Genomic DNA, 27774 nt, shown 5'->3' with positions numbered 1-27774 from the left:
CATGCCTCACTCAACAGGTACGTACCTTAGCATTCTGCCATCGATTCCAACAGCCTCTAGCCCTAAGAGGATTAGGCGCTGGGGGGACTGGAAGCCACGTTCTCGTCGAGGTGCGGGTCGCTGCTATCTTATCGCCGATAAGGAGCAGCTGGTGGGAAAGAAAAAAAAAAGAACTACAGCACAAGTTGCTGCTAAGATCGCACAGCAGCCTGGTTACTATCACATCGAACATGGGCTTGGAAAGGTGAAATACTTCAGCCGACGACTGCTTTTTCCTTCGGCGTCGACAATTTCCTGTAGAACTACCTACCCGACCGCGAAAAAATACCCCCAGCTATGTCGTGACAATGAAGACAGATTTCAAGGTGAGTGTCTGCCCGCTCTGGCCCCTCCTCCCTCCGACGATTCGCCCGTTGATCGCTCCTCCTAGTTCTCCAACCTGCTGGGGACGGTCTACTGCCGGGGCAATCTGCTGTTCAGCCCGGATGGAACCTGTCTGTACTCGCCCGTGGGAAATCGGGTCACGGTCTTCAACCTGGTAGAGTGAGTCACTCTACCCGCCCCAGTTCCAAAGCCAGGCCGGCGCTGACTATAGCTCGTTCCTCGCAGCAACAAGGCGCATACCCTTCCCTTCACCCACCGGACCAACATATCGAGAATCGGCCTGAACCCGCAGGGCAATCTCCTGCTCTCCGTCGACGAAGGCGGCAATGCCATCTTGACCAATGTTCTACGGCAAATCCCCATATACCATTTCTCCTTCCGACATCCCGTCACCGCCCTCGCCTTCTCTCCGTCGGGACGCTACTTTGCCATTGGCTTAGGTAGGAAGACCGAGGTGTGGCGCGTCCCGTCGACCCCCGAGTCCAACCCGGACGGCGAGCTGCAGTTTTCGCCCTTTGTGCGCCACCGCACGTGCGCCGGCCACTTCGACGATGTCCGCCATATCGAGTGGTCGCACGACTCGCGCTTCCTCCTGACTGCCTCGAAGGACATGACGACGCGGATATGGCCGATAAACCGCGTGAAAAGCTTCACCCCCACCGTCTTGCCGGGCCACAAGCAGGCTGTCGTCGGAGCCTGGTTTTCAAAAGATCAAGAATCCATATACACGGTCAGCAAGGACGGCGCCGTCTTTACTTGGCGGTGGGCTAGGCATCCCAACGCGCCGCCGAGAGACGAGGACGAGGACGAGGACATGGAGGGCGCCGACACGGATGATATGGGCTGGAGGATCGTCCAGCGCCATTACTTCATGCAGAACAACGCGCGCGTTCGGTGCGCTTCTTACCACCCCGAGGCCAACCTCCTGGTGGCTGGCTTCTCCAACGGCATATTCGGCTTGTATGAGATGCCCGATTTCAATGCGATACATACCCTCAGCATATCGCAGAACGATATCGACTTCGTCACGATAAACAAGAGCGGAGAATGGCTGGCCTTCGGCGCCTCTAAGCTGGGCCAGCTCCTCGTCTGGGAATGGCAATCCGAATCCTACATCCTAAAACAGCAAGGCCATCTCGACGCTATGAACTCATTGACCTATTCGCCCGATGGCAAACGTGTCGTGACGGCTGCCGACGATGGCAAGATCAAAGTTTGGGATGTCGACTCGGGCTTCTGTATCGTTACTTTTACTGAGCACACGAGCGGCGTGACGGCGTGTGAGTTTGCGAAGAAGGGCAACGTCCTCTTCACCTCGAGCTTGGACGGTTCCGTACGAGCTTGGGATCTCGTTAGATATAGAAACTTCCGGACCTTCACAGCGCCGACACGTCTTTCCTTCTCTTGTATGGCAGTTGATCCTAGTGGCGAAGTTGTCGCCGCAGGGTCTTTGGATTCGTTCGACATCCATATCTGGTCCGTACAGACTGGTCAGCTGCTTGACCAGCTGTCCGGCCACGAAGGCCCGGTCTGCTCGTTGGCATTCTCGCCAAATGGCAGCCTCCTCTTTAGCGGCAGTTGGGACCGGACCGCCAGGATGTGGTCGATATTCAGTCGGACCCAAACAAGCGAACCTCTACAGTTACAAGCGGACGTACTAGACATCGCCGTTAGGCCGGATTCGGCACAGCTTGCGATCTCTACATTAGATGGCCAGATATCATTTTGGTCCGTCTCCGAAGCCGAGCAAGTGTCAGGCCTCGACGGTCGGAGGGATGTGTCGGGAGGTCGGAGGATCACCGACCGCCAGACTGCCGCCCACGTGGCCGACACCAAGAGCTTTAATACTATACAATATAGCGCCGACGGTAGCTGTATCCTAGCGGCAGGGAGAAGCAAGTACATATGTCTCTATTCGGTGAGCACGATGGTCTTGCTGAGAAAGTTCACCGTCAGCATCAACCTATCGTTGTCGGGAACGCAGGAGTTCTTAAACAGCCGACACCTCACGGAAGCGGGGCCGGAGGAGTTGATCGATGACGAGACGGATTATTCAGACCGTGAATCTCGACGGGACAAGCGCCTTCCTGGGTCCACACGCGGGGGTGATCTATCCGCGAGGAGAAAGATACCAGAAGTAAGAGTGACCAGCGTGGCCTTCTCGCCTACTGGCACCTCGTTCTGTGCCGCGTCGACAGAAGGGCTTCTCATATACAGCGTAGACAACATCCTCCAATTCGACCCTTTCGACCTGAACATGGAAATCACTCCGGCGTCAACCCTCGCCGTCCTCGAGAACGACAAGGATTACCTAAAGGCGCTAGTAATGGCGTTCCGCCTCAATGAGCCAGGGCTGATAAAGAGGGTCTTTCAAGCGGTACCCTACGTAGACATCCCGCTGCTGGTGGAGCAGCTCCCCTCGGTATACGTCGCGAGACTGCTGCGGTTCGTCGCGGCCCAAACCGAAGAATCACCACACATGGAATTCTGCCTGCTGTGGATCAAGGCGGTGGTCGACAAGCACGGGCCCTGGCTCGCGACGAACCGGAGCAAGGTCGACGTCGAGCTGCGGGTCGTCGCGAGGGCGATCACGCGGATGCGGAACGAGATCAAGCGGCTGGCGGACGAGAACGTCTACATGGTGGACTACCTCCTCGAGCAGCCCAGCGCCGAGACGGCATGGGGCGCGATCGGGCGAGACGGGCTGCTCGCCAACGGGAACGGCGACAGCGGCCCGATGAAGATGCTCACGCTGGGGGAGGAAGCGCTCGGCCGCGAGGACCAGATGCAGTCCGGCAGCGAATCGGAGGGCGGATGGGTCGGCCTTGATTGACGATGATTACTGGGGCCTAACGATATGCCTACGGGCGAGTACATAGAGCGAGAACGCGGGTCAGCGAGCCACCCGACTACGACGGCGCCGCACCCGTGCTGGCGGTCTGCGGACCCTACCCCGTAACCGGGTCTAGTTTACCTCCGCCCGCGGTGCCCGTCCGCCAACGAGGTCTCCTGTCAGGGCGGGGCGAGCGAGATCTCATCCCGGCAATGTCGCACCGCTGCTGCAATATACCATGATACCACTTCGTTTCTACGTCTCTATGCCCTCTCTAAGCGACTGATAAATGCCGTGCTGCGTATTCGAGAATAGAGCCTGAGGGCCGCGATGACGAGCGACCGAGGCAGGGTTGGAGGGCTCGGAGCGGAATCTGACGGTACTCGGCCAGACAGCCGACGAAAAAAGATCACCAACCAAGAATTGTTGTCTGAGCTGTTAACCCTTATCCCGTCGTATCTTTAGTCTTGCTCTCTTAAGAACTGTGCGGTAGTTCTAGTTCTGAAGGTTAATTCTCTACCGAAATTCGGGGGTTGAGAAGTAGGCAAGCTATTCTCCAATATGATCTGTCCTTTGATCGTGGAATGCCATCACGTCACAAAGGGGAAGGAGAGGGGACGGGAAACAACGATAGACCAACTATGCTATCTCCTGAAAAAAACAATCGCCCTCCCCCCTTCGGTCGATCCGCAGCTCGTAGATCTTCGTATAGAGAGTGCTACCCTCAATAGTAGGGCCCGCAACGATATTAGACGCACTTCCAGTCGCATCGTCGTCCTGTATCTGTACATGTGCACGCAAGCATACATCCAACTACGTCTCGATGCTAGGCCCCTTCTCGTCGATCCGCACGATGAGATCGTGCTGGACGCGGAGGTTCTGCGCCGAGCTGAGCGCCCTCGCGATGGCCGTCTCGTTGCGCTCGGCGACGAGGCGCCGCAGGGCCTTGGCCAGGAAGCCCGCGACGAGGTCGACGCTCCAGCTGTCCGGGATCGCCGCCAGCACGTCCGTCACGTCGAACCAGCCCCCGAACCGCTCCAGCAGCAGGCCCGTCTGCTCGACGCGGTCGCCCACGTCCTCGAGCTCGAGGAACTCGCCGAGCAGCGCCCGGAACAGGCGCGCCTGCTCGTCCTGCGTCGGCGGCGTGCTGTCCCGCCGCCGCGGCGCCTTGAGGCTCGCCGGCCCGGACGGCGGCGGCTGCTGCGCCGGCGCCTGGTAGATCGTGTAGATGCTCGCCCCGCCGCGAAGGCAGTAGGCTACCGCCGTGTCGTAGTCCCCTAGGCGGTGGACCAGCAAACGCAGCGCGTTCTCATGATTCCGCTCCCGACCGTCGAGGATTATCGTTTCGGGCACGAGCAGATCTTCGCCTGCGCTGTCCAAACCTGATAATCGTTCTCTGATCGCCGTAGAGTCGTAGTCGTAACTTCCCCCGAGCAACTGCAGGAGGCGTAATCGACTATGCCACGCCTCATCATCGGCCGGGGCATTTTCCGTCAGAAACTGGCGGTATGTAGGCTTGGGAGGATGAAGAGCGCGATAGGCCGCGTAAGTAGCTAGCATTACCTCGTGGGCCTCAGCTGACGTTCGAAGGTGAGAGGTCACGATGTCTAGGTAGTACGTGATGAGCTCATTGACGTAGATGGTGTGGCCCTTCCCGAAGACGAGGAATTCCAGATAATACTTGACTGCCTCGGGGGCCTCGTCCCGAAGAAGCTGAACAACTTGGCTAGGATCGAATTTCGGGCCGCGGCTCCTGTCCTCAGCAAAGATCTGTACGCCGAGCTTAGGGTTTCGGTTCGCGAGCCAAATGCCGTATTCCTGGACGAGAGCATGATTGCCGACCTTCGTGAGATATTCGCGTACGCGTTGTTCGCCGTCGGTCAATTCCCCGCCGTCGTCTCGTTCACCTTCGATGATGCGCCTCCAAGTAGCCAAGACCTCTGCCGCCATCTTGCGGCTCTGATAGAGCCGACTGAGCACATAAAGACGGTGGTAAGACTCGATCAGAGTCTCCGCCCTATTGAAACAGTCGACCCCGTTATCTACGAGCTCGTACAAGCCTGCGCGGACGGATTTGGCTTTGGCTGGCCCGGTAGTGGAGTGCTGGTCAAGCTCAAGAAGAACGGCAAGTAAAGCCGCATCCACTGTCCTGAAAACCTCGTTTTCGTCAGGTATGCTACCGAATCCCTTCTTCCCCCGCCAAGAGGTCAAGAAACGCCTTAGAAAATGCAATACGGGTTGTGATAATGCCCCTATAAGGGAGCTATCCTCACTAAAGTCCCCACCCGAGATATATTCCTCGGCGGTCGACTTGACACCCCCAAAAATCCATATTCCTCGCTTGGTCTCGATTACCTCGTTACGGACTCCGGGGATGAGCGAGAGAACGACGCGAGGGTCGAGGAGGCTATCCACTAATATCTCTTCCGTTGCCCGAAGTTCTGGTTCTGAAAAGGGGGCCTCTTCCGACTTTAGGAAACTCGTTAACAAGAGAAGACCCACTCGCTGCCGTATGTAGTTGAACGTCAGAAACTCCAATTCCGACTTCGCGTCTTGACCACGGAATGAATTCAAGATGGTGAACAACTTTCGTCTCTTAGTAGAGGGTTGACTTATAGAAGCCGCCGCTTCTAACCGTGCATCCAACTGTAGAATCAAAGGATTTCGCATAGCCCACCATATATTTTTCCCCGACCACACAGCTAGACGAGTAGTGCTGCCGGCAAGGCGACGAGCGAATTCTTCTTCTTCGGCATTACGAGTCGCCTGCCAAGAATCGGGCAGAGACTCCTCGCTCTGGGAATCGTTATCTCTCTCAAAGAGTTCTTTTTCCTTAGATACTCTTTCGACGGAGAGAGCCGTCCTCGAGTCGAAACTCCTCAATGACATAGTTGAGGGGGCTTTTGTGATGCCGGAGGAGAACGGCACGAATCTTCGCTGACGGAGCCTATCTACAATTTCTGGAAAGTGCGTCTTCTCGGTCCCACGTAAGGATCTGATTCCTAGGCTTTGCGACGGCATAACCGCCGACACACTAGTGTCTGGCGGTTCAAGCCAGTATTTCGTCGGCTCACCTTCGCCTACATCGAGATCCCAACGTTGAATCTCTAGACCGTAGTGGACGCCATCCGGGAAATCCCTCCCCATCGACGCCAGAATATAGCCCTCATCATCCGGACTGGAGGATGTTGGTGATGATGACACGTCCGTCGGACCCCCGTCGACGACGATCTCCTTAGGGTACCGGTCGAACTCGACTGTCGGCCGCGTTGGGTCTCCATCTAGGTTAACAAACATGCCAATGCCCGGCTCTAACGGACCGGTGCCGGTAACCAACAGGAACTCTTCCGGCGTTGGGGACACGATAAGCGGCTTGAGAAGACCTGGCTGGGGCCTAGCAGGCGGGACGGCTCGGTTGGCTTGGCCGCCAGCCACGGCATCCAGTGGCGGTGGGGTTTCCGCACCGGTTAACTCGCCTGGCGGAGTAGAAGTGGTCTGCTGGGATGAAGACCCGTCTTCCTCCGCACCGTGATGGTCTGGCCTTCGCGTAGCGGCTGTAATAAAATCGCCTAGACTAGTTCCTCGCCTATGCGCAACAGGGTCGGGAACCGCCGCGTGGGAGCGACTTTGAGCGGATGAGTTGCTACGTAGTAGCCCACCCGAACTCACAGAGATATGCTGGGCCTGACCGAGGATGTCACCGGGTTGGGCTTCATCTAGCGAAGATACGGACATTAGAGGAATTTTCAGCTGGCGTTCGATTTCGAGGAGGGCATAGCCCCGCGAGTCGGCCACACAGGCAATCGAGTCCCTCCTGACATATATAGTGCTTCCGGCGAAATCGATCCTCTTGATGGGACGAGCGCTATCGTCTATCGCAACGACTTGGATCTTTCGGGTCAACGATAAGAGTATAGTGACGCTCGCGCCTTCTTCTCGTCGATCCGAATCGGCGCCCACTGCGTTGAGATCTATGCCACCTATCCAATTGCAATTCTTGACTTGAGTTGAGCCAAACACTGGGCTCAGTTCCGGGAGGGAGTAGAAGGTGACGGTCCAGTTGCATAGGATGCAGGCCTTACCCACGGTTGGCAAGAGCAGTATCTGCTGGACACCGGGTCTTGTCGCATTGGAGGTTCCGGCAGACTCGGCGAAGACAGGGCGCAGTCTCGAGGCGAGGATAAAGGTCGGGACCCCAGACTCGTCGGCGGGGTCTGCGGGGATCTGGAAGAAATGAAGCAGCTCCGAGTCCGATGTGCCTATGTATAGGTTCCGATCTAAGAGCAGAGGTCAGCTAGTCGGCCCAGACCGAGAAGGCATCCACTAATAACAAGTAGAGGGGCCTTGCGTAAGGCGTACCTAGATATTCGACACAGGTGATCTTTATGTCATCTCTAGTGCCATCTTCGGAGAGCGGCACATCTGGAAAGAGGGTGCGGAGTACGAAAGGACCGGCACCTGAGCCCGTGGACGGGTGGTCGTCTCTCTGGGGATCGGATGCCATGGTGGCAGCGCGAACATCATAACGAGGACGATTGGCTCATGGCGGTTGGTGCTCTCTGGGCCTGTGCCGGACTATGAAGAGACTATCGCCAAAAGATGAGGGCAGCCTGGGAATGGTGAGGTAAGGGTTTGAAATAGATGGAGGCTATGAGTACTAGTAGGAACGAAATGAAGCGTTTCCCACAGGTTACATTCTAGGTTCATTAGATGCGGCTATTTACTTTTAGCCCCTTGTCCCCTTTTCCTTTCCGAGTACCTACCTGGACAGGTAACATCACGTACCTGATGTACCTAACACGATGACACAGGCGGTACATTCCAAGTACCTTCTACAGTACCAATGAGGTAGGTAGATACCTAGGTACCTGAATATACCCTAGCAGGTCAATGCCCGGGAGAGGGACAGCCAAGTCTATCTGTATAGGTAGGTACCCATCTACATACATGAGTACCTGGGCTGCAACCATAATTGATATGTATTTCCGTAGAAGGTACCTGCACCTTAATGCAGTTATAGGTACCAAGGCACTAAACCTCCAACCCGTGCAACCTCCGTAACAGTCTGTGAGAAGGGGGAGAGAACAGAACGAACACGTCCTCTTTAAACATTTGCAAATGCCTGCCAACCGCCTGCTGATGGCCTCCTGACTATTGCCAACCATCCGCCTCCCACATCACCGACTCGTTCCTAATCATAATAATAATACCCCACGTGTTAATACGTCCCTCGGATCTGTCGGTCATCCGTCCGCTTGCTGCCTACCTGATGATCTAATCATCCCGGCAGCGACACCTGCCAACCCCCCCGAGAGAGAGAGAGGATGGCCAACGTGGCAGAGCCCGCGCCGCCGTCTCCGTCCCATCCCGCTGGCGACGAGCATGGCAATATCTCCGGTCCTGAGGGGGCCAACCGGTTCCAGCATGCTATTTCAGCGTGGAGAAGTACGCACATCCGCCGGGTGATGGCATTACCGCATTTGCTGTGGTGGCATTTGCCTCTCTAACCGTCTTCGGCAGGCATCGATTTGTCCTCGTTAGTATCGACCCTTGATAATACTGCTTCCGACATCGTCACCTTCCAGCGAGACTCCACAGTCCAGCGAAAGGACCTGGCCCAGAAAACCAAGGACTTCCGAAAGCTAGACGATGCGACCAAACTCGTCGAGATCAAGAGCCTTTTAAAGGCCTACCAGACCTTCATCGACCTCCTCACCAACCACTCCAAGTCCACCAATTCCGCATTCTTACAAATCTACTCCGCCCTCGAGAACGCTCCCGACCCGTACCCCCTGCTCGAGGCTTCGGTGGACTCTATGCTTATGGCCGAGGATACCCTCCCGAAGCTTACCGAAGAGAACCAGCACCTCCAGGACAACGTTGTCAAGCTCACATCACAGCTAGAAGAGACCGAGTCGAGGCTGCAGACAGAGAGTGCGAACCGAAAACAGCTCGAGACAACCCTCGAAACGAAGGTTCGGGAGGTGGAGAGCTCCTGGGTCGCCGTCTTAGACGAGAAGAAGGACAACTGGGAAGCCAAAGAGAAGACACTCGAAGACAAGATCGAGAGCCAGGATCGGCTACTTACCGAAATCAAGGCTAGCTACGAGGTGAACCAACGTCTGAAGGGCTCCGAAAATGCTGACGCCGACGGAAATCACGGCCACGTTGCTAGTGCCGAGCTGGAGATGGTCAACTCGGACCTGGAGCGGACTAGCGCGAGACTCGCCGAAATCGAAGCTAGAAATGAGCAGTTGCGGCTAGAACTTGCCCAATCCAAGTCTCAGGTCTCGGCGCCGGCGCCAGTCTTGGAGGACGACCCCGCATACATGCGCATGAGGTCGGAAAACTCATCTCTCATCCGCAAGCTCGACTCGGCGAGGGTGGAGAAGGAAGCTTTCAAGCGGGACATCGATACCAGGCTCCGGGGCCTGGAGCGAGAGGTTGGCCTATTAAAGGAAGAGCGCGACGGCCTGAGAGCCAAGGTTCAAAAGTGGAATGACTACGAAGACATCAAGCAAGAGCTGGAGGTTTTGAAGAGCATCGAGTTTGCGACGGGCGATGACGACGATGTACTGGCCGCTTCCGAAGCTAACGGGTCCGCTTCGAAGGGGAAAGGAGACACCCTCGAGCAGTTGTTGTTAGCCAGGAATAAGAGGTTGAGCGACGAGTTGACCATATTGCGAGTCTCTCACCAAGATCTCCAGGGCCGGCTAGAGAATCTGCAAGAGGAGATGTCGAAGACGAATGCGGATCTGGAAAGGTCGCAGAATCTCAATGCACAGCTAGAAAATGATCTAGCCAGCCTCCAATCACAGAGTCAAAACGCATTCCCGTCGGGTGCGTCAGTAGCTGGAACCTACACGAGGTACGCGCCGTCTATAGCGCCGGGGAGGAGGGGTGGAAGAGCGTCGCCAACCTCGTCCATCATATCTGGCTTCGATCCTCGCACGATGGGCGGCGAGCCGATGGGTGGCGGCTCCGGCATCTTGCCCATGATCACGGCGCAGCGTGATCGCTTCAAGAAGCGTAATGCTCAACTCGAAGGGGAGCTCTCGGAGTCGCATCGCACCATATCACAGCTGCGGCAAGAAATCGCTGCGCTGCAGAAGGACAACCTGCAGCTGTATGAGAAGACACGGTACGTATCTACATATAATCGTAGCGGGCCGTCGGCCTCGTCGGCATCCGCGTACGCGTCAAACCCGAATCCGCCGATAGTCGCCATGGGCGGTACAGGAAGCCCGGGAATCGCGCTAGATCGGTACAAGCAGGCGTACGAGTCGAACATATCGCCGTTCGCAGCCTTCCGCGGACGCGAGTCCGCCAGGGCCTACAAGCGCATGAGTTTCCCCGAGAGGGTGGTGTACTCGATCACGAGGATGGTGCTGGCGTCGCGGACGAGCAGAAATCTCTTCGCAGCGTACTGCGTAGCATTGCACATCCTCGTCTTCTTCTCGCTGTATTGGCTCGGCACGGCAGACGTTAGCCAGCACTCGAGCAATCTGAGTCAGGGTGTGGCCGCCGCCGCCGCCGCCGCCGCGGCGAAGGGGGCGGCCGGCGGTAATTCTGGGCCAGGCGCGCAGGTCGCCCACCCCGGTGACTGGCAGGAGGAGGGCTTCCACGGACAATGATGATTGCATACGCCCACAAGCAGCAAGTCGTCGTAATATATTCCGCGCCGAGACACCGATCTTGGAGACCAAGTTGCGATTTCACGAGTGCCACTGATGTCACTCTCCATCCCCACAAGTCGGCAGGCCTAGTATGGGAGAGTTCGCGACAAAGGCTGCGCCCTCGCATCTTATCCGGAGAGTATTTGGACACTAGACCCAAATACTGTATATTCCATCTCCGGTATATCTCAGCGTGTTCCCGGTATCAACTCAAATGTACATAGCTATCACACCATGTCCGACTATAGACGAACTGTACGAGGGGAAAAGGGTTGGTCGGTCGAGCGTTGTAGGGTTGAGGACAGAACACGACGTTATTCCCGGCTTGCGTTGCTCACTTGCCCGCTTCTCCATTTGTAAATCGAGGAATCAATCAGCCTTCCGAAGGCAGCAGTCAACCACTCACTCTCAGGCTTGATGCCACGGGAGGACTGGGGTTCTGTCCGTGTATCCCCCCCACTGAGTGTCCTCGCGCGTGGAGGATTAGGTATGCGCCGCCAGGTCGAGCCGGGCGCTTGGACGCTGGACACCTGCACGTAATCCGCAGGCGACGGTCCACCTGAAGAAGAAAAGAACAGTGCTGGCGGGACCGGGGAGGGGGGGGGGGACTTGGACGCGCTGATTGGCCCCGTCCCTGCTCTCCCGCCGTCTCTTGGCACGCGCAAACCACAGCTCCCTCCTTTCGGACCCGACGACTACCTGGCGAGTAGCGTTGGGGGAGTTGCCAATCGATCTGGTCCAGCACCCCGGCCGTCCTGTCTGCTCACCTTCTCCCTGATCCGAGGGGAGGAGGGAAGAAGTACCTACGTCGAGGCAATTTTCGTCCGTTGCCCGCCGGCCGACAGACAGCATCCCTCCCACCCAGCCTGCTTCTTTTCTTCTCCCCCGACGCCGCGCATGCGACGCGCGCCCAGCGTAGCACGGCAGGCGAGAGAGGCCGCCTGGACGACGGGATTCCGCCTGCTCGCCTGCCTACAAGAACCTACCTCCTACGTGCCTACTCACTACACTACACATGGGACTGATATAGACAGGTAGGGTAGAGAGGTAGGTAGACGTGCCTAGCAGGTGTGGTGACAGTCGTCGTCGTCGTCGTCGTCGGACGAGCGAGACGCCCGCGCCTATTTCCCGATCCGGCAGGAAGCAGGCGGGTATGTCCACCTGTTCTGTTAGCCTGGTCGTCTCCGCGGGCCGATAGGTGCGTGCGCGTGGAATCTGGGGCGGCGGGTAGGCATGAGAGTGCGCAAGCAAAGTACTTAACGCAGGCTGACGTGACAAGCAGCGCGGTGACTCGCGACGACGGCGAGTGTACAGATCTTGGTAAAGCCCCGCGGTGCAATCTGCCCGCATTATGCCGCGCGGGCTTGGGCGTGCCACGGGCGGCTTCTCGATGGGCGTGCGCGTATATTAGCTGGGCACGCTGGCACGACTGGGCAAATTACCAATATTACCACGACCGGGTCGGATGTGACGTTGATGCGGTGATGCGGTGTATGCGGGTTAATTAGTCTATTATTTTTAGGACGGAAAGCCGGGAGCGCGCTTGTTGCTATTTTTGGGTGGATAATTGACTAGCCGCCGGCTGCCACACCATTAGCCCAGATGACTTTGTTTTTGTGGGCTAATTAACCCTACACCCCGCGGCCTTTCCCTCCCAACTTCGAGAGGAGGTACGTGGGTACTTGGCCTTCTCTCCCTTCCTCCCTCTCTCTCTCTGTCCGCCTGGTCGATGCAGTCAGCACGCAACCGAGATCATGGTAACGCTTCTTCTCCCAAGTCCTCTAGCCGCCCCCGCCAATGATACGGGAGACGGCGCTGCTGGCTACGACTGGTTCTAGACCGGCCGTGGTGGCATCGCGATGAGCTGCATCCCGAGCCGGATCTACGAGCGCCCAGACCCGTCAGACCCGTCAGACCCACGGGCGAATGAGACAACCATTTCTTCAGTGGCGCTGGCCGTTTGCCCTGCTGGGCGTCCTTGCTTCGCCTGTCTTACCTCAGGTGAAGCGATGGATAGGGTACCATGGGTGGACGGGTGCGCTGCTGGCGTGACAACCCGCAATCTCCCTGCCTTGCTAGCCACGTACCTAACCCGTGGGATCAAGCTCGCCCACGATGCTTGAGGTCTGGGATCTCACGCAAGGCAAAGCCACGGTCGCGGGTCGACGAGTGCTGGCTCCCTCCCTCTACGTCCGGAAGCTACGAGAATCCGGACTTGCGGCTGTCCGAGTCGAGGTCTGCTGTGACTTTTGGTTTGGCCCGCCCACTCCCATCCGCCGCTTCGGATGCACGAGTTTCCTCATCGTTCGTGGCGATGTTTACCCAGCTCGAGCGGGAGTCAATGCTGGCAGGACACCAAGCTTTTTGCCGCTGGCACCCCTCCCCCCTCTCCCTCTTCATCTCTCTCGAGGATACGCCAGGGAATGATCACCGAGAGGGTAGGGCGGGTGGCCGGCAATGAGGCGGCCCTGGCGCTTGCAAGGTAGCTTGACCAGCCAGTCATATCGTGTCCGCCGCCCCGGTGGAGGTGCAGTTCCTCACCTCCCCTGTCGACATATCCTGGCCGCGGATCGCTTAGCTCTCCACAGAGATCCCCATGTTGGGTCGACGGCAAGGATATGCCAAGATGCAATCCAACCATCCCGGCGTCTACCAGTCCTAAGCTCGTTGCTTTTCCGCGAAACTCACAGGCAAAGATGGCCATTTCTCAGCCACGGATTTTCCCATCGTACCCTACCAGGTCGCGCGTGTACCAATTTAGGACCGTCCACGGGTCCCACGCTGTCGTGCCGCTGGACCGGGGTAAGGCGTGGCAGCAGGTGAGAAGACGGGTGCGGGCTACAGCCTCTAACATGCATAAAGCCACCTCGTCCCGCTCCCGCAAGATGCTGAACCGTTGTACACACATCCTCAAGCCTCCTTCTTATATCTTCTCTCTTGCGAGAGATCGTTTCCTTTTACGTTTTCCTATTTTCCTATCTCCTTGCTGTTTCCTTTTCTCTTTCCTTAGTTTCCTCCTCCTCTATCTCTCCATCTCTGTCGGACGGGTTTTCTTTGGGGTTTCTTTTCTTATTAGTCAACGCCATATAACGACACGAGAACTGCCCCCAAAATTTCTGGAAGCCTTCCCGCCTTGACGCTGAACAACCCGATAAGCCGACCGACCTTCTTCGCTCTTCTTCATCATCTCCCTCCCCGGACCCTCAACCTCGACAAGATGCACGCCACCACGATATTAGTTTCGTTTCTGGGTGCCTCCACCGTCACCGCTGCTCCGATATGGCCAAAGGTTAACTGGGACGCCGCTAAGACTGACGGTTACGATACCGTCTCCGAGTACTTCAACATGTTGGCGCAGAAGGTCGCAGTAGGAAAACTCCTATCGATAGCGCCGGTTTGTGATCTCTCCAAGGCAAAGATGCCCGCGGGTACGTTGTCGTAAATCTGGCAAAGCGTCCCCCTTGTTGTTTCTAGTAATGACTAACAAATAGCACAGCTCCCGAGCCGCTGACGCCTCCCTCCCCTGGCCTCACTTTGTCCCATGTAGCCATTGGCCGCGGTACGCAGAACTACACGTGCGATACCGCCAACCCGACAGCCGCCCCCGTTCTAGCGGGTGCCGTAGCGACGCTCTTCAACGCCAGCTGCGTTGCCTCGACATACCCCGACCTGCTGAATATGCTGCCGAAGCTGGCGATGCAGTTCAACCTCACCACACGGGAAGGCTCGCCGATGGGGCCAACGAACTTGATCGTCTCGGGCACCCACTTCTTCACCAACAACACGACGCCATTCTTCAACCTCGACACGGAGCAGTACAAGATCGGTGAGGCAGGCTGTGCCAAGGACAGCCAGACCCCGGCGCCGTCCGACGCGCCCGTGGGCCAGCTGGGCGAGCCGGCCGTTCCCTGGCTCCGCCTCAAGACCCGCGAGGGCGCCACCGGCAACCTTCAAGAGGTCTACCGCCTCGAGACGGTGGGTGGCAGTGCGCCCGCGACGTGCGAGGGCATGCCGGCCACGTTCGAGAGGCAATATGCCGCGCAGTACGTCCCCCTCGAGCCATAGCTTGATTTGGCGTATCTACTAACACGAGAAATAGATACTGGTTCTGGCGTAGCCAATAGGTTCACCTGCTTCTACCATAAAAGAATAAACTATATGTTAAAAAAAAAAAAGAGAGAACGGGTATGTGAGGAAAGGGTAAGCACGGGAGTGCTTTGTAATAAGGACGTGGGCATGATAGAGCGCGACTCGGTCGCATGTCGAGATTCGGGGCCTTGGGCGCAGAGAGCGGCGTGGCGACGAGGGGGGCATGGGCATGGGCACGGGCACGGGTATTGATAGCAATGAGGATGACGAGGACCGTAGAGGAAACGAGTCTATACCCCCCGCCGCCGATCCCGTATATTTGTTTTGGGGATCGGCAGCGATTTCTGTTTCCTGTTATTCTATTTCCTCCCCCCTTTTTCTTCTTCTCATTCCTCTTCTTCTTCCTATCTCGGTATTATAGGCGCTATCTACTTCTTATTATCGACCTGATTACCCATCCACTTCTTCGTCCCGCGTCCCACGTCTTCGCACCTGTGATTCTCCTCCTTGTTCTCACCCACGAACTCGCCCTCCTCTCCCACACTGGCTTGGGGGAGGGGGCGAGCGAGCGAGCGCCTAGACGTCCGGGCCCTTTTTTTTCTCTCTCTCTTGTCCCGTCTTCCCTTGGCCGTCGTATGCCACCACCACCGGAAGAGCACCGCCGGACGCATTGCGCGCCTCCACCATTCGGGTCGGGCCCTGCCCGCGCACGTGTGCGCCAGGCGAAAAGGCCTGGGTGCAGTGCGATGCTATTTATTCTACTGCAAACAAGCGTACGTGCGCATGCCCGGCTCGGCCCGGATGTAGTACCCCCAATATACATATATACGCATACATACATTAGGTAGGTACCTACCAGGCATATATAGGTCGGTGGTGGCGCTGTGCATGCCGTGGCCAGAGACATGCAGGAGAGAGAGAGAGAGAGAGAGTGAGGGGGGGTGAGAGCGAGACCACGAGGCACGGCGGGCCGCCGCGCGCGCCCGTCTGCCGGAGGGGCATTCGTTGCTTGCGAGCGGAGGCGGCGTGGGTTGGGAAAAGAGGGGGAACTGGGCCACCGTTCGCGGGCCGTCTCGCAGGTGAGGGCACACGCATTTCACCTAGGCACGAAGCACGACGGGATAGACAGGCAAGTAAGGTACCGGGAAGCAGCCAGGTTGGTCCACACCGTTGCCGCGAGAATTCCGTCCGTCTTCCTACCTTCCCGCCTCCGAGCCCCCGGAGACGTTGCGATTAAACTAGCTTCGTCGCCGTCGTCTGCCGCCGGCGTCGGCGAAAGAATATAAAATAGAAGAGGATAGAGATACCCCCGTGTGCCCGTCTCTCAGACGGTGGCATATATTAACCTAGTCACGCACCGAGACAGCCAGCGCTCCCCCGTCTGCGCACCGGGCGCCTCTCGAGCCAGCCAGCCCATTCTCACTCATCCATCTCCACATCGTCTTCCCCTCCCCCTCCGCCTCCTCCTCCTCCTCCTCCGCCGCCGGCGGCCTTTCTCCGGCTCTGGAGCCGCGTCCGCATCCGCGTCCGGGCGCCCTCGACCCAGCGGGAGTAGACGCGCTCGCCGCCGTCGGGCGGGTCCTCGCGCAGCTTCGCGGCGACGACGGCGCGCAGGACGGCGCCCGCGAAGCCGACGAAATTGTGGCGGCGCAGCGCGTCCTCGAAGCGCCACTCGCGGCGGCGGCGCTCCTCGCGCGCCAGCATCTCGGCGTCGCCCGCCTCGCGCGCTCGCCGCCGCCCGTCGCGCACCATGGCCATCAGGTTGAACCGGATCTCGGACGCGCTGTAGCGCGCGATGCGGCGCTGCAGCACCTCGGCGACGCGCGCCGGGAAGCCCGCGGGCGACAGCGGGTCCGCCGCCACCGCGCCGTGGCTGATGGGCGCCGGCTGCAGCCCGTCGAGCTCGTACAGCGTGCCGGCCACCGGCGTGTACGCGACGAAGTGGAACGCGTCCTCGGCGTCGTCCGGGTTCGTGGCCGCGCGCTGCGTCTCGTCGACGAAGGGGCTGCTGCGCGCGAGCGCGTTGTGGGCGCCGCGGATCAGCTCGCTGTTGCTGAGGGCCTCGCCGCGGAACTCGGGCGGCAGCGCCATGGTGAACTCGCGGAACTCGCGCAGCGGGGCGCCGACGTCGACCTCGTCATCGCCGCGGTTGAGCAGCACCGACAACAGCGCCTGCGTGCCGCACGCGTTCTGGATCGTCTGCGCCGCGAACCAGAGCCGCTCGGCCGCGTCGTGGTCGAAGGTCCCGTCGAGCGGCTTCTCGGCCGTCGTGTAGGGCGTGTCCGTCGGGTACTTAAACAGGAAGATGACGCCGTACACGGGCGACAGCTCCGCCAGCGAATCCGGGTCGAGCGACAACAGCTCCTCGAACTGGACGTCCTCGGCGCCCAGGTCGTTCACCAGGAACGTGAACACGCCCTGTGGTCAGATAGGGACGGCAGTTAGCTCGCGCGGAAGAGAGGGAAAGGAGAAAGGCCCTTGAACTGGGCAGTCAGGAATGTTTCGGGTGCCGGGACTCAGCGTACAGCGTCCGACTCGACTGTAGCCACGTGATTAGCCTAAGATTCCGGCGCCCATGTGCTTGAGGAGCAGCAGCAGCTATCGAGGAGCAGGGGAGATGGACTCAACTGGTATTCCAGCCACCGCTCATCTTCCAGCCGAGCTTGCCAAGGTGGGCAAGACACAGGCTGAGGGGTTGGTAGGGGCTCAGCGACAACACTGGTAGCGACGGCCAGGTCGAAACTGAGGCACGAGGACCGACCGTGCGGGCTATATCAAGATCGCTGTCTGCCCAGTACTCCGTCGCTAGGGAATACGCGGGCAAGCGCCAAGATATCGCCTCCTGCTCCGCTACCTAGCAACACAGTTCTGGGAAGTTGTCGAATTTCTAGTCGTAGGAAGCCCGTTTATGAAGAATACTCAACATAACACCTTCACGCAGGCGAGGATGGGAAAGGTGTGGTCGGCATGTGTGCCAGGGATGTTACGTATGTGTAGGGGAGTTAGGTACTTACCTGGTCAATTACCTATGCTTACCTAACGAGTCCAACTTGATAAAACTCTGGCAAGTACACATGTACCCAGGTATGTTAGGAGGTACCTCTATCCACCTAGGTAATTTTTTAACCTACCCCTGGGCCTAAAGTACCTAGGTATCTAGGTAGATACCTAAGTAATTTGGTGACTTCAAGCGGTCGACACGTTTTTCGGTTGAGATAAGATAAAGCTGGCCCTGGTCATCCCCCGCAAGTAAGTAGGTACCTTCTCTGGTCAAGTGATTATTATGTAGGTACCTACCTACCTCTTAACATCACCTCAACCTAACCTGCCTCCCCCCCCTATTGCCAAAGGCCTTCACTTTCCCACACACTTCTACTCTCTGCTTATGGGTCCTCATACAGACCCTACTCTGACATGGCAGCATCTCCGGAGACGGAAACTGAGTTAGGTACATAGGTGCTCTTACTTTCCGGAAACCTCTTCGACATGTCGTGTATCCCCCTCCTTGCCTTCCTCAATATTACCCCCGTATCCAGGTTTTGTTCCCTGACTAGTGGCATATCTCTATCCTACGTGTTAGCCGGTAGGTATATCTTCCACGAGACGTTGCCGCGACGGTAGGCTGGTGAATACTCGCGGATGACGTCGTAATCGGCACCCTCACCCCGCCTCAATGTTTTCACGTCTTTAGTAGAGAGAGTCGACGTCGGGATCCCGGATTCGGGGTTGGTTAGCAAGAGGGTTTCCGTCTCTCTCCACGGCCGATCCGCCTCGAGAACTCGTCTTGGTGGTGGCGTTCATGGTGCTATCATTATCAATTAATTCGACACCATCTTTGCGGTCGTCGTCCACCTGAGTGCGGATAGGTATGATTTTCAGCAGCGAGGACCGCACCCAACCAGGAAGATCCCTTATTCCCAATGTCCAGTTGTAAACCTCCTTCTGGTGCCAATTCGACGGCGTAACTCGGCCGCTGGAGAGCCGTACGACGACCCAGATCATCGCGTTCAGGGTAAGGTAAACCATCATACCACTGTATAATGGGATTAGCTCACGTCCCTCCTACCTGGGAACATTCAAAAGGTGAAAAACATACGCAATCAGGCCATAGGCGACACTGTAACTGAACGGCATGAAGGCTAGGGTTACGAAAGAGGGAACAGCGTCGCCGATGTACCGCCAGTTGATGTTGACGACTTGACGAATCATCAGGCAGCCAACCTTGCAACGACATTAGCGGTCGTCTCTCAAACGGGAGATTTCTAAACCCCCCCTCCCCCGCGAACTTACCAAGACCAAAGTCGATCCTGTGGCCCAGGGAGGAACAGACGCGAGAATCGGGGCAAAGAACAAACATATCAGAAAGCAGAAACCAGTCGAGATCGCAGTCAGTCCGGTTCGACCTCCCTCGGCAATCCCAGCGCCGCTCTCGATGAAAGCGGTAACGGGCGAACAGCCGAGTAGAGAGCTGATGGAGATCATGATCGCATCGGTGCAATACGCAAGGGTCGAGCGAGGAAAGCTACCGTCTTCTTTGACCACACCGCAAAATTTGGCCATGGAGTACAGGGTTGCAGTACAGTCGATAATATCGACGTAAAGGAAAGTAACCAGTGCCAGGGCGAACTGGGTTCCGCTGGTCCCCCCTAGATCCCACTCCTGGACGGCCAAGACGGACTTAATGGGGTGGAATGCGACGACCTCCTTGAAAAATGCAAATCGTTCGTCGCCATCGGGGGTGTGGGGGAAGTACGTAAACGAAGTATTGCGACTAGTAATCATCAGCTCGTCAGCCAATATTCCCTGAGGTTGGGAAACTCCGCTTACGGCCAAGACATGATGGATACGAGGGCGATGCCAATGATAATGGCACTCTTGACCTTGAAGGCCATCAAGAAAGCGACCAATATGCCGCCGATGAAGATTCCGATCCACATCTGTCAGTGACGTCAGCTGGGGCGGCCTGGTATCCGGCTAAGGGGAAGAAGAAGCCCCTACCGCCGGATTTGCCATGATGTGGCTGCTACACTCTCCTCTGTCGTTGAGGTACTCTGGGGGGCATCCGCCGATAGCTAGCGGAGTGGAAAATCCTCCGGTAATGGCGCCAATGCCTGTTGAATAGGACAGTCCAATCTCAGTTAGGTACAAGCCGATGCCGACACCACAAGCGGTCTTTATGGTAGCCGGGATCATTCGGACTAGCCACTGCCGCATTCCGGTAAGAGCAAGGAAGACAAAGATAAGTCCTTCAACGAATATAGCTGTGAGGGCAACTCGGTAAGGGACTTCGCCGGTACCATGCCAGCCAACGACCTGGTAGGTAAAATATGCATTCATTCCCATGCCGGGTCTAGAAGAAGGTTAGAAGATAGCAAGTACGTATCATGTCGATCAAGATCCCACATACCCGAGCGCGACTGGCAGGTTGGTCAAGAAGCCAAAGGCGATACTGGCGAGACCCGTCAGCGCTGCAGTTGCGGTGACGAGATCCTGTTTTAATCCTGTACGAGGGTGGTAAGCAGTTAGCTTGTGCCGAGATCCGGGAGGAGAATATTTACATACCAACCAGGCAGTTCTGGTAGGCAGGATCTTTATGACAGCCACGCGGTGACCCAGCTGGGCATTCGCATGTACCTCCGGAATCAGCGAGGATGGCGGCCTTGTGTTGCGGTCAGATGAGTAACCAAAGTTGACGTCGGGAAGAGGATGGCATAGCACTTACATTGACGGCAACAATGTAAGCCATAGTGGCAAAGGTTGTGAATCCAGCACGGATCTCTCGAGTGAAGCTGGCGCCACGGATAGCATCAGGCTAGCTAATGTTAGTACGACTTGAACCAAGACAACTATGCGCCGAGCTGGCGTCTCGCGTAGTCTGGAATGCTGCATAGGAAGGCCCCACAAGGGCGGGTAGGCCCGTGATACTAGGGTTCGTGGTGAGGTAGAAGCGAAAGCAAGCAAGTCAACTTACATGACCAGAGCCGTCGAGGCGGAAAATGCGGCCGAAGGTAGAGGCATTGATCCGCTCTTCGAAGACGGCCATCTTGCTCGTCCAGTTATTGAAGAGCTTCTTTAGATCGGGCATGACTGCCTGGCGTAAAGTCTAACTCGAAGTAGGTGACGAGCAGAGGTTGCCTTGGCCAGAGCAGGACCCAAACCCAACGATGGATAGTGGAAGACGAAATAGTTGGGGGTGAATGCTATGTAAAGGACACGATTTCCCCAGAGTGGATCGGGTTCGCCAACCAAAGATTTGGTGGCGTGTCGTCGAGGAAGTGAGGGTGAAGAGAGAGAAGTTGACCGGGCAGTGGTCCGTCTGGTAGATTGACACCCTGAGCAGGCAGATGTTGAGACCAGACAGAGGGTCGCACGGGGATGTGTCGATCGGTCCTAGATGCCGAGTGCGTCTCGTTAGTCGCGGAGGGAGTGTTCGTGACTGCGCATCAGAGAGTGGTCGTGGGCTTGAAGGGAAGAGGGATTCGAGCAACGGGGTTTCGCAGAGAAGGGGGAGAGAAAGCAGTACGGCTGGTCAACCGGCATTTATGGGTAGAGAGGAAGACGAGATGGTGGGGTTGGGAAGGGGTTTTGGAGATTCCTACGTCAGTCAGTCAGTCGAGGATAGGTAGATCAACTGGGTTCCTTGTCGGCAGCGTCTTCTCCTAGAGAGGAAGCACCTGTATGGGACAGCAGTGAAGGTCTGGGCTGGATACCGAGCTGGATAGCAGAGGGGGGAGAAGAGGAAGATGGAGGCATGCGTTGGTGAAAAATGGGTAGATGGTAGTGGTGATACCTCGGTGGGTAGGTAGACAGGTACCTAAGGCCAACAAGTCTTATGGTCCGTTTTAGGAACTGCTGATTCAAGTGTCGTATAGGTACTGATCCGGGCCGTTGTATTCTTCCTGCTTGGAGACATTACCTGGGTTAAGTACCTCTTGACCTGACCTGGAGGAGGTGTGGTGATAGGTGAAGCGATATGAAATCGATATGAAGTCGGCACGTCGTGTCAATGATATTCACCTGCCTTGGGTATATTACAGCTTGATTAAAAAGAGCACACACGTGCAGATCAGATCGATTCTACCGCTCCTAAAGGGAAATGTACCTTAGAGGTCAGGTAGGTAGGTACCTACCTCCCTACCTAAGGTACCTAAAGCACCCGCAGGTACAAACTGCGAGCCCCAAGTATTTCCATATTAAAATCAGGCCCAGGTTGGCAAAGACCGCCTGCCTACCGACCTCTAATGGTGGAGAGTGCATTTCCCAAAGTTAAGTATTGTACCAGTGCCATGGTAGATTCTCCTCACATCAGTAGGGCAGGGAGGGTGGTGTAATACGCCTGCAGACGATCTCATGCAATCCATAATAACGATATAGGCGTGTTGGCCTTGCCCGAACCGACGCGGTTTTTGTCTCTTGTTTAAGCCTCTGTCTTGTGGGTTGGCCTTGAACGGATAATAACACCTGGTCAAGAGAGGGGCTTGACAGAAGCCCGTCCAGCGTCAAAAATCAGGATATAGGATAATACAGTATGCAAGATCTACAAGTGTAACACTAGCTAAAAACCAACCAACTCGTAAACAGATATGCATGCAGATACCAATGTCACGTACATGCATTGCATCTGCCATCCTACCCCCTGGTACCATAACCCCTGGTTGCCTTTACGGCACCCCTTTGCACCCCTTAGAAATACCAAGCAAGTCGTCTTGCAACGGAAGAACACGAGTGGAAATATGATATGTCCTCCCGCCATCCCATATTTCGTGTCTAAGTCTAGATACATATATTACTGCTTCTGTTTGTTTCGAGAAAGGCCCATGTATGTTAATATAGGTAAGGTATAGGTAATACCTAGATAGCCGATGGGAGGTATTAAAATGGTGTGGACTGCATTGGCGGCTTTGCTTACAGCCCTATACCCATGTGGAGTTGTCGTTGCTGCGAAGCTTAGTAATGTCAATATCAACTACGCCTAGTTTGGTGAGATTTGTAACATTCCATGCTAGCCTGAGAAGGTAACGCCACCACACTCGATAACTTCAGAGGGTTTGTGTGTGATGGCCTAATCCTAGGTATACGATTGGCTCCAGGTGTCAGAGAGTAGGTACACTTACGGCTACCTGAGGACTTATCCTGGGGCATTCCACCGTAGCAATGGTGCTACCCGACATCGTGTCCTGCCATCTAACTTGTGTTACTTGACCAACCCGACAAATAAACCACGGATGGGGACGGGGGCGGGGGCGTTGCCACTAAATAGAAACATACGCACCAGCAGAGCTACCTTATTTTCCTGTCTCGTCACATCTAGACAACCTCGTCGCAGGGGATAGAGACTTTGGCTGTAGTGTCGCGCTCGACGGGCGTCTAAGCGCGGCACCTCTTTGTCTTTCTATAGGCAAAAGCTGGGCGGCAGTTTGTTACCAAGGCAGGCTGCAGGGAGCAAAGCAAGCTCGAAAAGGATTGGGTGCTCGCGTCGCCAACCTGTTTAACTCTTGCATTTCAAGTTCTGTAGCACGAGCTTCCTCGGGTATCGCAAGCTCGAGCTCACCCGCGAAAGGTGCTAAATCGATGGGGTACCCCCCGCGAGGGGAGGCCCGGGATGTCTCAAAGTAATATAATCTCTTCGGCCCAATGCTTGCTACCGACTTCTGCAAGGGCTGCCATGACCAGGTCAAGCCAGACTGGAACCTCCAAAACTTGGTGTTAATAACAATGCCTGCTTGGACTTTGTTGCGGGGAAACCCCAAGTTAGCATCAGCCCGCTCGGTGGCTTGCATGTGGAGACACCTAGACTTCACTCCAGTCCTTGCGTCCTATACCTGATGAGCATATCTGGTTACCTAAAACCCCGACTGAGAGAGCACGGTGCTATCAATGGCGAGGGGAGTGCCTGGAGTCTGGCCGGGTAGCAACTTCAACCGGAAACCAGGAGAATACTTAGGGGCAGAATGCCGAAGTCTGGGCCGGATGAAACAAATGAACGGCAGCAAATAGTCATCAATACCACCCACATGTCACAACGTACACAACATTGGACAACTACCTTGGGTACCTACCTACCTAAGTAGCTGCTACGCAAGGAGAACTGGTAGATTGGCGATGGGAACAACAGCTTCAAGTACCGAGGTTTAGCCCAGATGTAGGACCTCAGTTCGCCAATGGTGAGTAATAGGAGCTTACTTGCGGGAGGTATTATATAGGTACCTACCTACGTAAAATATACTTATGTATGTTAGATAGGTACCTTAGGTACATTTGTGCGCCTCACCCAGAGCTATCAGCAATAGATTAGGAGGTAAGCAGGTACTCAAGAGGTACTATACAGCTACTGCTTAAAATCAGAGTATCTAAATTTTCTCTCTTCAATCCTTGATTGTGTTCAGTACCTCACCGAGTTCCCCACCTGCCTTGATCTTCTGCCGGGCATGTACGTACCTACATACAGCAAAAATACCTCGGTACCCCCTCCGAGAAGTCCCACAGGGGGTAGCACGGGAGGTTACGCATCGTGGAATATCTGGTAGACGAGGTAGCTACACCTACTCTACCTACCAATGTAAGTACCCACTAGGAGGAGGTAGAGATATGTTAAATACATACCTCTACCTACCTACCTACCTAGGTAGGTAGGTACCTGCCAAAGCAGGTATCTCTGAATGTGATGGGTCCCTCGAGGTAGCACCTACCTTCTCTCCTTACGAAAATCTGCGGAGCCGAATGCATCCCGTCCCCTCTTTCCGGTTCAGTTTCCTACGTCTCTCTGTCTCGTACCTTCCCGTGTCCCTGGTCTAGCCTATAGCCTCCCGACCTCCATTGCGGCCAGGTTCTCCTCTGCTTCTTCATCTTCTACTGCTCCCTCCTCATCTCTGGACCGCATCCGACCTCACACGCCCCCTGGCCGTTGCGTGTTCGTATCCTCGCCATCATACTAACTACGACAAGAAGAGGAGCAGCCATTCCTCGTCCCAACTGTGTAGGCAAGTTTTGTCATCCCGGGATACCAATCGACCCCCTTCGCTCGTGGTGGAGGGCCACATACCTGCCTTCTACCCGTTGTCAAGAGCGACCGTATACTCGGTTGCTCATCGCACTGTGTCGTATTCCGTTGGGGGTCTACGAGGCGGCGCTTCTCGGATCGAATTCGACATGACATGCCCGAAACGTCTTTAAGAGTTAGGTTCTTCGCAGAGAGATTAGGCTGCCACAACTATATTACACCAATCTACCTGGTTACGATCATCCAGACACAACTAGAGTGACAGCGCGCCTGCGCGTCAGATGCTAGGGCAATTGCTCAACAAGAAACTACATCACCTCTTTAGACCGCGCTTCGACGGCGTACCTTAAAATGTTTGACGTTCTGTGGACCGACCCTAACCGGGAACTCATGGGCGAGAAGATTATCAGGAAAGAGCAAGAAGCCAAAGAGCGAGAGAAGAGGCAGAAGTCAGACCGCAATCGGCAATCGTTTTCAACAGAGAGCACTACGTCAAGTGATCGAAGCTTCAGATTCTTCGGATCGAGAAGCAGAAGGAAAGCCCAGACACCACCTCAGGCTGAAGACAAGGGCGCGCCAGCCTCGCCGTCGGCATCTTTGGCCGATCATGCTGCTAAGGTTAGCCGGACATCGGGTTATCATGCTAGGCCCGTACTGCATCATCGAGATAGTTCGAGAGACACTACGAAACCTGCCCAGCCGAGCCATCCTTCCTTACAGCTGCCCGAGATTAACGATGGCTCCTCCAGCCTATCATCTCCAGGTAGGAGCATCAGCGCTGTCATGACGCCTACTACGACTACTGACTTCCCGGGGTATTAGATTCGACACTGTCAAAGTGGACGCAGCAAACCACCGCTACTAACAACACTGGCATCGAAAGCTCGGGTACTCCGAAGCCCGAAAATTTGGTCCAAACGCTAGGGCCGTCTTCTTTCGTCACCAGGAGGACGGACGTCATATCGTCGACTCGTGATCCAGAGACAGATCTTGGCCAGTTGTTTTCCCAAGTCTACATTTCTGCTGACCGAGAAAAAGTCAAGACTCCGTCCATATCAGAGTTGCCCGAGGAAGCGTAAGCCTGTCAGATTGATCCGAGTTAGCAGCTCTAACAAATGGCAGGAATCCGGTGGCATTCGATGACCCTGGCTCCATTACTCCGCTTGAATCGCCCCGAACCCCACCCCCTATCGAGCTCCAGCATAACTTGGGCAGATACAATGCGAACTGGAGCGGTAGTGACAGGTTGGCAAACCCAGATGCGTGGAAACCTCCGCATGAATGGGATGGTACTCTCCCCAAAGACGACGTACTTACACCAGACCAAGAGGCGCTGTCGAACGCGACAGCGGGTGGCAATTTGGATCGATCCATGTCTCCAACCCTCAAGGCACTGCAACGCGAAGTGCGAATGATGGCCGCGGCTGGCCCGGAGCTCATGCTCGCCAACATCAAATGTCCTATGGGACATGGGCTAGATGCTACGGTATACAAGGAGCTCGAGATGGCTAAGAAACGGTGGATGTTTTCTGCCCTACGGCACGAGGGCTATATGTCACTGGTTAACCACAACGACAACTGCCTGGGGAATCTAGATCCATCCAGGCCACCTAGGCTGCCACCTAGAATTCTTGCGCTCTACGAAACTCAAGGTGTGCGATGTCTCCGTTCAGCTAGTTTGTTCCTGTCCGAGTTTGCTAATACGGCGATTAGCATCCGCGTCCTTTCTCGCGGCACTGTACCCGCAGGTCTCCATATCTCATCTTTCGCCCAACCCCATATCGTCCCATTCGTTCTCCAACGTTAACCCGATTCTGGTACCGGGAGTATCCGCATCTGCTGGATCTCGGTCCCTCACCCCGCAGCTCTACTTTACTGCGACGTGCCTGTCCATGCCGGCATTGTTTCCTTCGAGCGAGATTCCCCTGATGCTTCGTCATATTTACCGTTGTTTGGCGCCAGATGGGGCTTTGCACTTGACGCTGATCGACCCCCAGCCAGTCTCGTCGTCGATGGGCCCGAAGTTCCGGCAGTGGCTGTTTGAAAAGCTCCTGATACAGCTCGAGAAGAGGTGCCGCACGACCTACCCGAGCGGCACGTTCCCAGCCTGGCTGGCTGTCGCAAAACTTCGCGGGTTCGGTAGTACAATCACAACAGTTTCGGTACGTGCTGTACATCAGGGTGGTACGGTGGGAGAGGACGCAAAGGGTCGCGGGCCGGTGGAGGGCGAGCTCCGCTGTCTGGTGGCGAGAATGCTCTGGCAGGAAGTCTGGGGCGAATATGTACATGCGAATCGATGGTGGTGGGAGGAAGAGGAGATCGTTCAGGAATGTGTGGAGAGGGGAACTTACTGGCAATACTCGCATGTCGTGGCCGTGAAGAGCGGGAGGTAACCGTTGCTGGTCTCCTTCCGGCTTCTGGCAAGGGGTTAAGTGATAGAGATTGCAAGCAGAATAGGCTTCTACGACGTGATGTAGTGTATGAGGACAGTCAAGGGAACAATGTGTATTCAGCTTAATATTGCATAGGCGTTCTAGGACGGATAACATGATACCCACATGATACCCCCTCTCTCCCCCTTAATACTAGTACCCAAATTTCTCAGAAGCCTTCCTAAAGGAAATTTGCTCCCGTACATCTTGCCCTCTCTCGCTTGGCACAGATGTAGGAAAATGCCCGTAGGTATTAATTAATACATAGCTACCTAAAGGCGCTCGCTCCAGGCAGCCTGCGACGCCTAGGTTAGTATTTGTCCTGGTAGACGGCGAGAAAGGCCGGATAGGCCCGGGTGT

The 27774-nt window shown here is 56.0% G+C and overlaps 8 protein-coding genes across 8 annotated transcripts; 4 read left to right on the top strand and 4 right to left on the bottom strand.

Annotated features, from left to right (window-relative positions):
* The first annotated feature begins 141 nt into the window (after window positions 1-141).
* GGS23DRAFT_164162 (periodic tryptophan protein 2) lies at window positions 142-3624 on the top strand. The gene is made up of 3 exons (XM_051511478.1): window positions 142-365; window positions 431-543; window positions 610-3624. Exons 1-3 carry the CDS (start codon window positions 348-350, stop codon window positions 3215-3217), a joined length of 2739 nt encoding a protein of 912 aa, XP_051375876.1. The 5' UTR covers window positions 142-347; the 3' UTR covers window positions 3218-3624.
* On the bottom strand, window positions 3624-7927 carry GGS23DRAFT_164166 (uncharacterized protein). The gene is made up of 2 exons (XM_051511479.1): window positions 7577-7927; window positions 3624-7494 (listed from the first exon to the last, which is right to left on the bottom strand). The coding sequence occupies exons 1-2, from the start codon at window positions 7719-7721 to the stop codon at window positions 4031-4033; spliced, it is 3609 nt and encodes a 1202-aa protein (XP_051375875.1). The 5' UTR covers window positions 7722-7927; the 3' UTR covers window positions 3624-4030.
* A 483-nt stretch (window positions 7928-8410) lies between these two features.
* On the top strand, window positions 8411-10979 carry GGS23DRAFT_164005 (CASP C terminal-domain-containing protein). Its single transcript, XM_051511475.1, has 2 exons — window positions 8411-8662; window positions 8738-10979. Exons 1-2 carry the CDS (start codon window positions 8542-8544, stop codon window positions 10849-10851), a joined length of 2235 nt encoding a protein of 744 aa, XP_051375874.1. The 5' UTR covers window positions 8411-8541; the 3' UTR covers window positions 10852-10979.
* Window positions 10980-13931: 2952 nt separating this feature from the next.
* GGS23DRAFT_164020 (uncharacterized protein) lies at window positions 13932-15036 on the top strand. The gene is made up of 3 exons (XM_051511477.1): window positions 13932-14321; window positions 14390-14936; window positions 14993-15036. Exons 1-3 carry the CDS (start codon window positions 14111-14113, stop codon window positions 15015-15017), a joined length of 783 nt encoding a protein of 260 aa, XP_051375873.1. The 5' UTR covers window positions 13932-14110; the 3' UTR covers window positions 15018-15036.
* Window positions 15037-15362: 326 nt separating this feature from the next.
* Window positions 15363-16296, bottom strand: GGS23DRAFT_547115 (uncharacterized protein). The gene has a single exon (XM_051515070.1). It carries the CDS (start codon window positions 15887-15889, stop codon window positions 15407-15409), a length of 483 nt encoding a protein of 160 aa, XP_051375872.1. The 5' UTR covers window positions 15890-16296; the 3' UTR covers window positions 15363-15406.
* A 94-nt stretch (window positions 16297-16390) lies between these two features.
* GGS23DRAFT_547111 (ubiquitinyl hydrolase) lies at window positions 16391-18077 on the bottom strand. Its single transcript, XM_051515069.1, has 3 exons — window positions 17611-18077; window positions 17508-17521; window positions 16391-17400 (listed from the first exon to the last, which is right to left on the bottom strand). The coding sequence occupies exons 1-3, from the start codon at window positions 17630-17632 to the stop codon at window positions 16402-16404; spliced, it is 1035 nt and encodes a 344-aa protein (XP_051375871.1). The 5' UTR covers window positions 17633-18077; the 3' UTR covers window positions 16391-16401.
* A 663-nt stretch (window positions 18078-18740) lies between these two features.
* Window positions 18741-21222, bottom strand: GGS23DRAFT_163960 (xanthine/uracil permease family protein-like protein). Its single transcript, XM_051511474.1, has 8 exons — window positions 20954-21222; window positions 20705-20794; window positions 20545-20641; window positions 20390-20483; window positions 19981-20332; window positions 19810-19919; window positions 19273-19753; window positions 18741-19203 (listed from the first exon to the last, which is right to left on the bottom strand). The coding sequence occupies exons 1-8, from the start codon at window positions 21065-21067 to the stop codon at window positions 19045-19047; spliced, it is 1497 nt and encodes a 498-aa protein (XP_051375870.1). The 5' UTR covers window positions 21068-21222; the 3' UTR covers window positions 18741-19044.
* A 3375-nt stretch (window positions 21223-24597) lies between these two features.
* GGS23DRAFT_547101 (uncharacterized protein) lies at window positions 24598-27589 on the top strand. The gene is made up of 4 exons (XM_051515068.1): window positions 24598-25745; window positions 25805-26057; window positions 26105-26634; window positions 26696-27589. The coding sequence occupies exons 1-4, from the start codon at window positions 25334-25336 to the stop codon at window positions 27373-27375; spliced, it is 1875 nt and encodes a 624-aa protein (XP_051375869.1). The 5' UTR covers window positions 24598-25333; the 3' UTR covers window positions 27376-27589.
* The last annotated feature ends 185 nt before the right edge of the window (window positions 27590-27774 follow it).

This window comes from Durotheca rogersii (genome assembly GCF_024521655.1).
Source record: "Durotheca rogersii strain YMJ 92031201 chromosome Unknown GGS23scaffold_2, whole genome shotgun sequence".
Classification (NCBI taxonomy): Eukaryota; Fungi; Ascomycota; class Sordariomycetes; order Xylariales; family Xylariaceae; genus Durotheca; species Durotheca rogersii.
This window is presented reverse-complemented; position numbering and strand designations above follow the sequence as displayed.

Bases quoted from the DNA above. Each gene is read 5' to 3' on its own strand.
- GGS23DRAFT_164162 (XM_051511478.1), top strand. The intron at 544-609 runs GTGAGTCACTCT...CGTTCCTCGCAG, and splicing joins ACGGTCTTCAACCTGGTAGA to CAACAAGGCGCATACCCTTC.
- GGS23DRAFT_164166 (XM_051511479.1), bottom strand. From the start codon at position 7,721: ATGGCATCCGATCCCCAGAGAGACGACCACCCGTCCACGGGCTCAGGT. The intron at 7,495-7,576 runs GTACGCCTTACG...CTCTGCTCTTAG, and splicing joins CACCTGTGTCGAATATCTAG to ATCGGAACCTATACATAGGC.
- GGS23DRAFT_164005 (XM_051511475.1), top strand. From the start codon at position 8,542: ATGGCCAACGTGGCAGAGCCCGCGCCGCCGTCTCCGTCCCATCCCGCT. The intron at 8,663-8,737 runs GTACGCACATCC...CGTCTTCGGCAG, and splicing joins TGCTATTTCAGCGTGGAGAA to GCATCGATTTGTCCTCGTTA.
- GGS23DRAFT_164020 (XM_051511477.1), top strand. From the start codon at position 14,111: ATGCACGCCACCACGATATTAGTTTCGTTTCTGGGTGCCTCCACCGTC. The intron at 14,322-14,389 runs GTACGTTGTCGT...CAAATAGCACAG, and splicing joins CAAGGCAAAGATGCCCGCGG to CTCCCGAGCCGCTGACGCCT. The intron at 14,937-14,992 runs GTACGTCCCCCT...CACGAGAAATAG, and splicing joins GAGAGGCAATATGCCGCGCA to ATACTGGTTCTGGCGTAGCC.
- GGS23DRAFT_547115 (XM_051515070.1), bottom strand. From the start codon at position 15,889: ATGTCTCTGGCCACGGCATGCACAGCGCCACCACCGACCTATATATGC.
- GGS23DRAFT_547111 (XM_051515069.1), bottom strand. From the start codon at position 17,632: ATGAGCGGTGGCTGGAATACCA.
- GGS23DRAFT_163960 (XM_051511474.1), bottom strand. From the start codon at position 21,067: ATGCCCGATCTAAAGAAGCTCTTCAATAACTGGACGAGCAAGATGGCC. The intron at 20,484-20,544 runs GTATGTAAATAT...ACCCTCGTACAG, and splicing joins CTACCAGAACTGCCTGGTTG to GATTAAAACAGGATCTCGTC. The intron at 20,333-20,389 runs GTATGTGGGATC...ACCTTCTTCTAG, and splicing joins AACCTGCCAGTCGCGCTCGG to ACCCGGCATGGGAATGAATG.
- GGS23DRAFT_547101 (XM_051515068.1), top strand. From the start codon at position 25,334: ATGTTTGACGTTCTGTGGACCGACCCTAACCGGGAACTCATGGGCGAG. The intron at 26,058-26,104 runs GTAAGCCTGTCA...AACAAATGGCAG, and splicing joins TCAGAGTTGCCCGAGGAAGC to GAATCCGGTGGCATTCGATG. The intron at 26,635-26,695 runs GTGTGCGATGTC...TACGGCGATTAG, and splicing joins TGCGCTCTACGAAACTCAAG to CATCCGCGTCCTTTCTCGCG.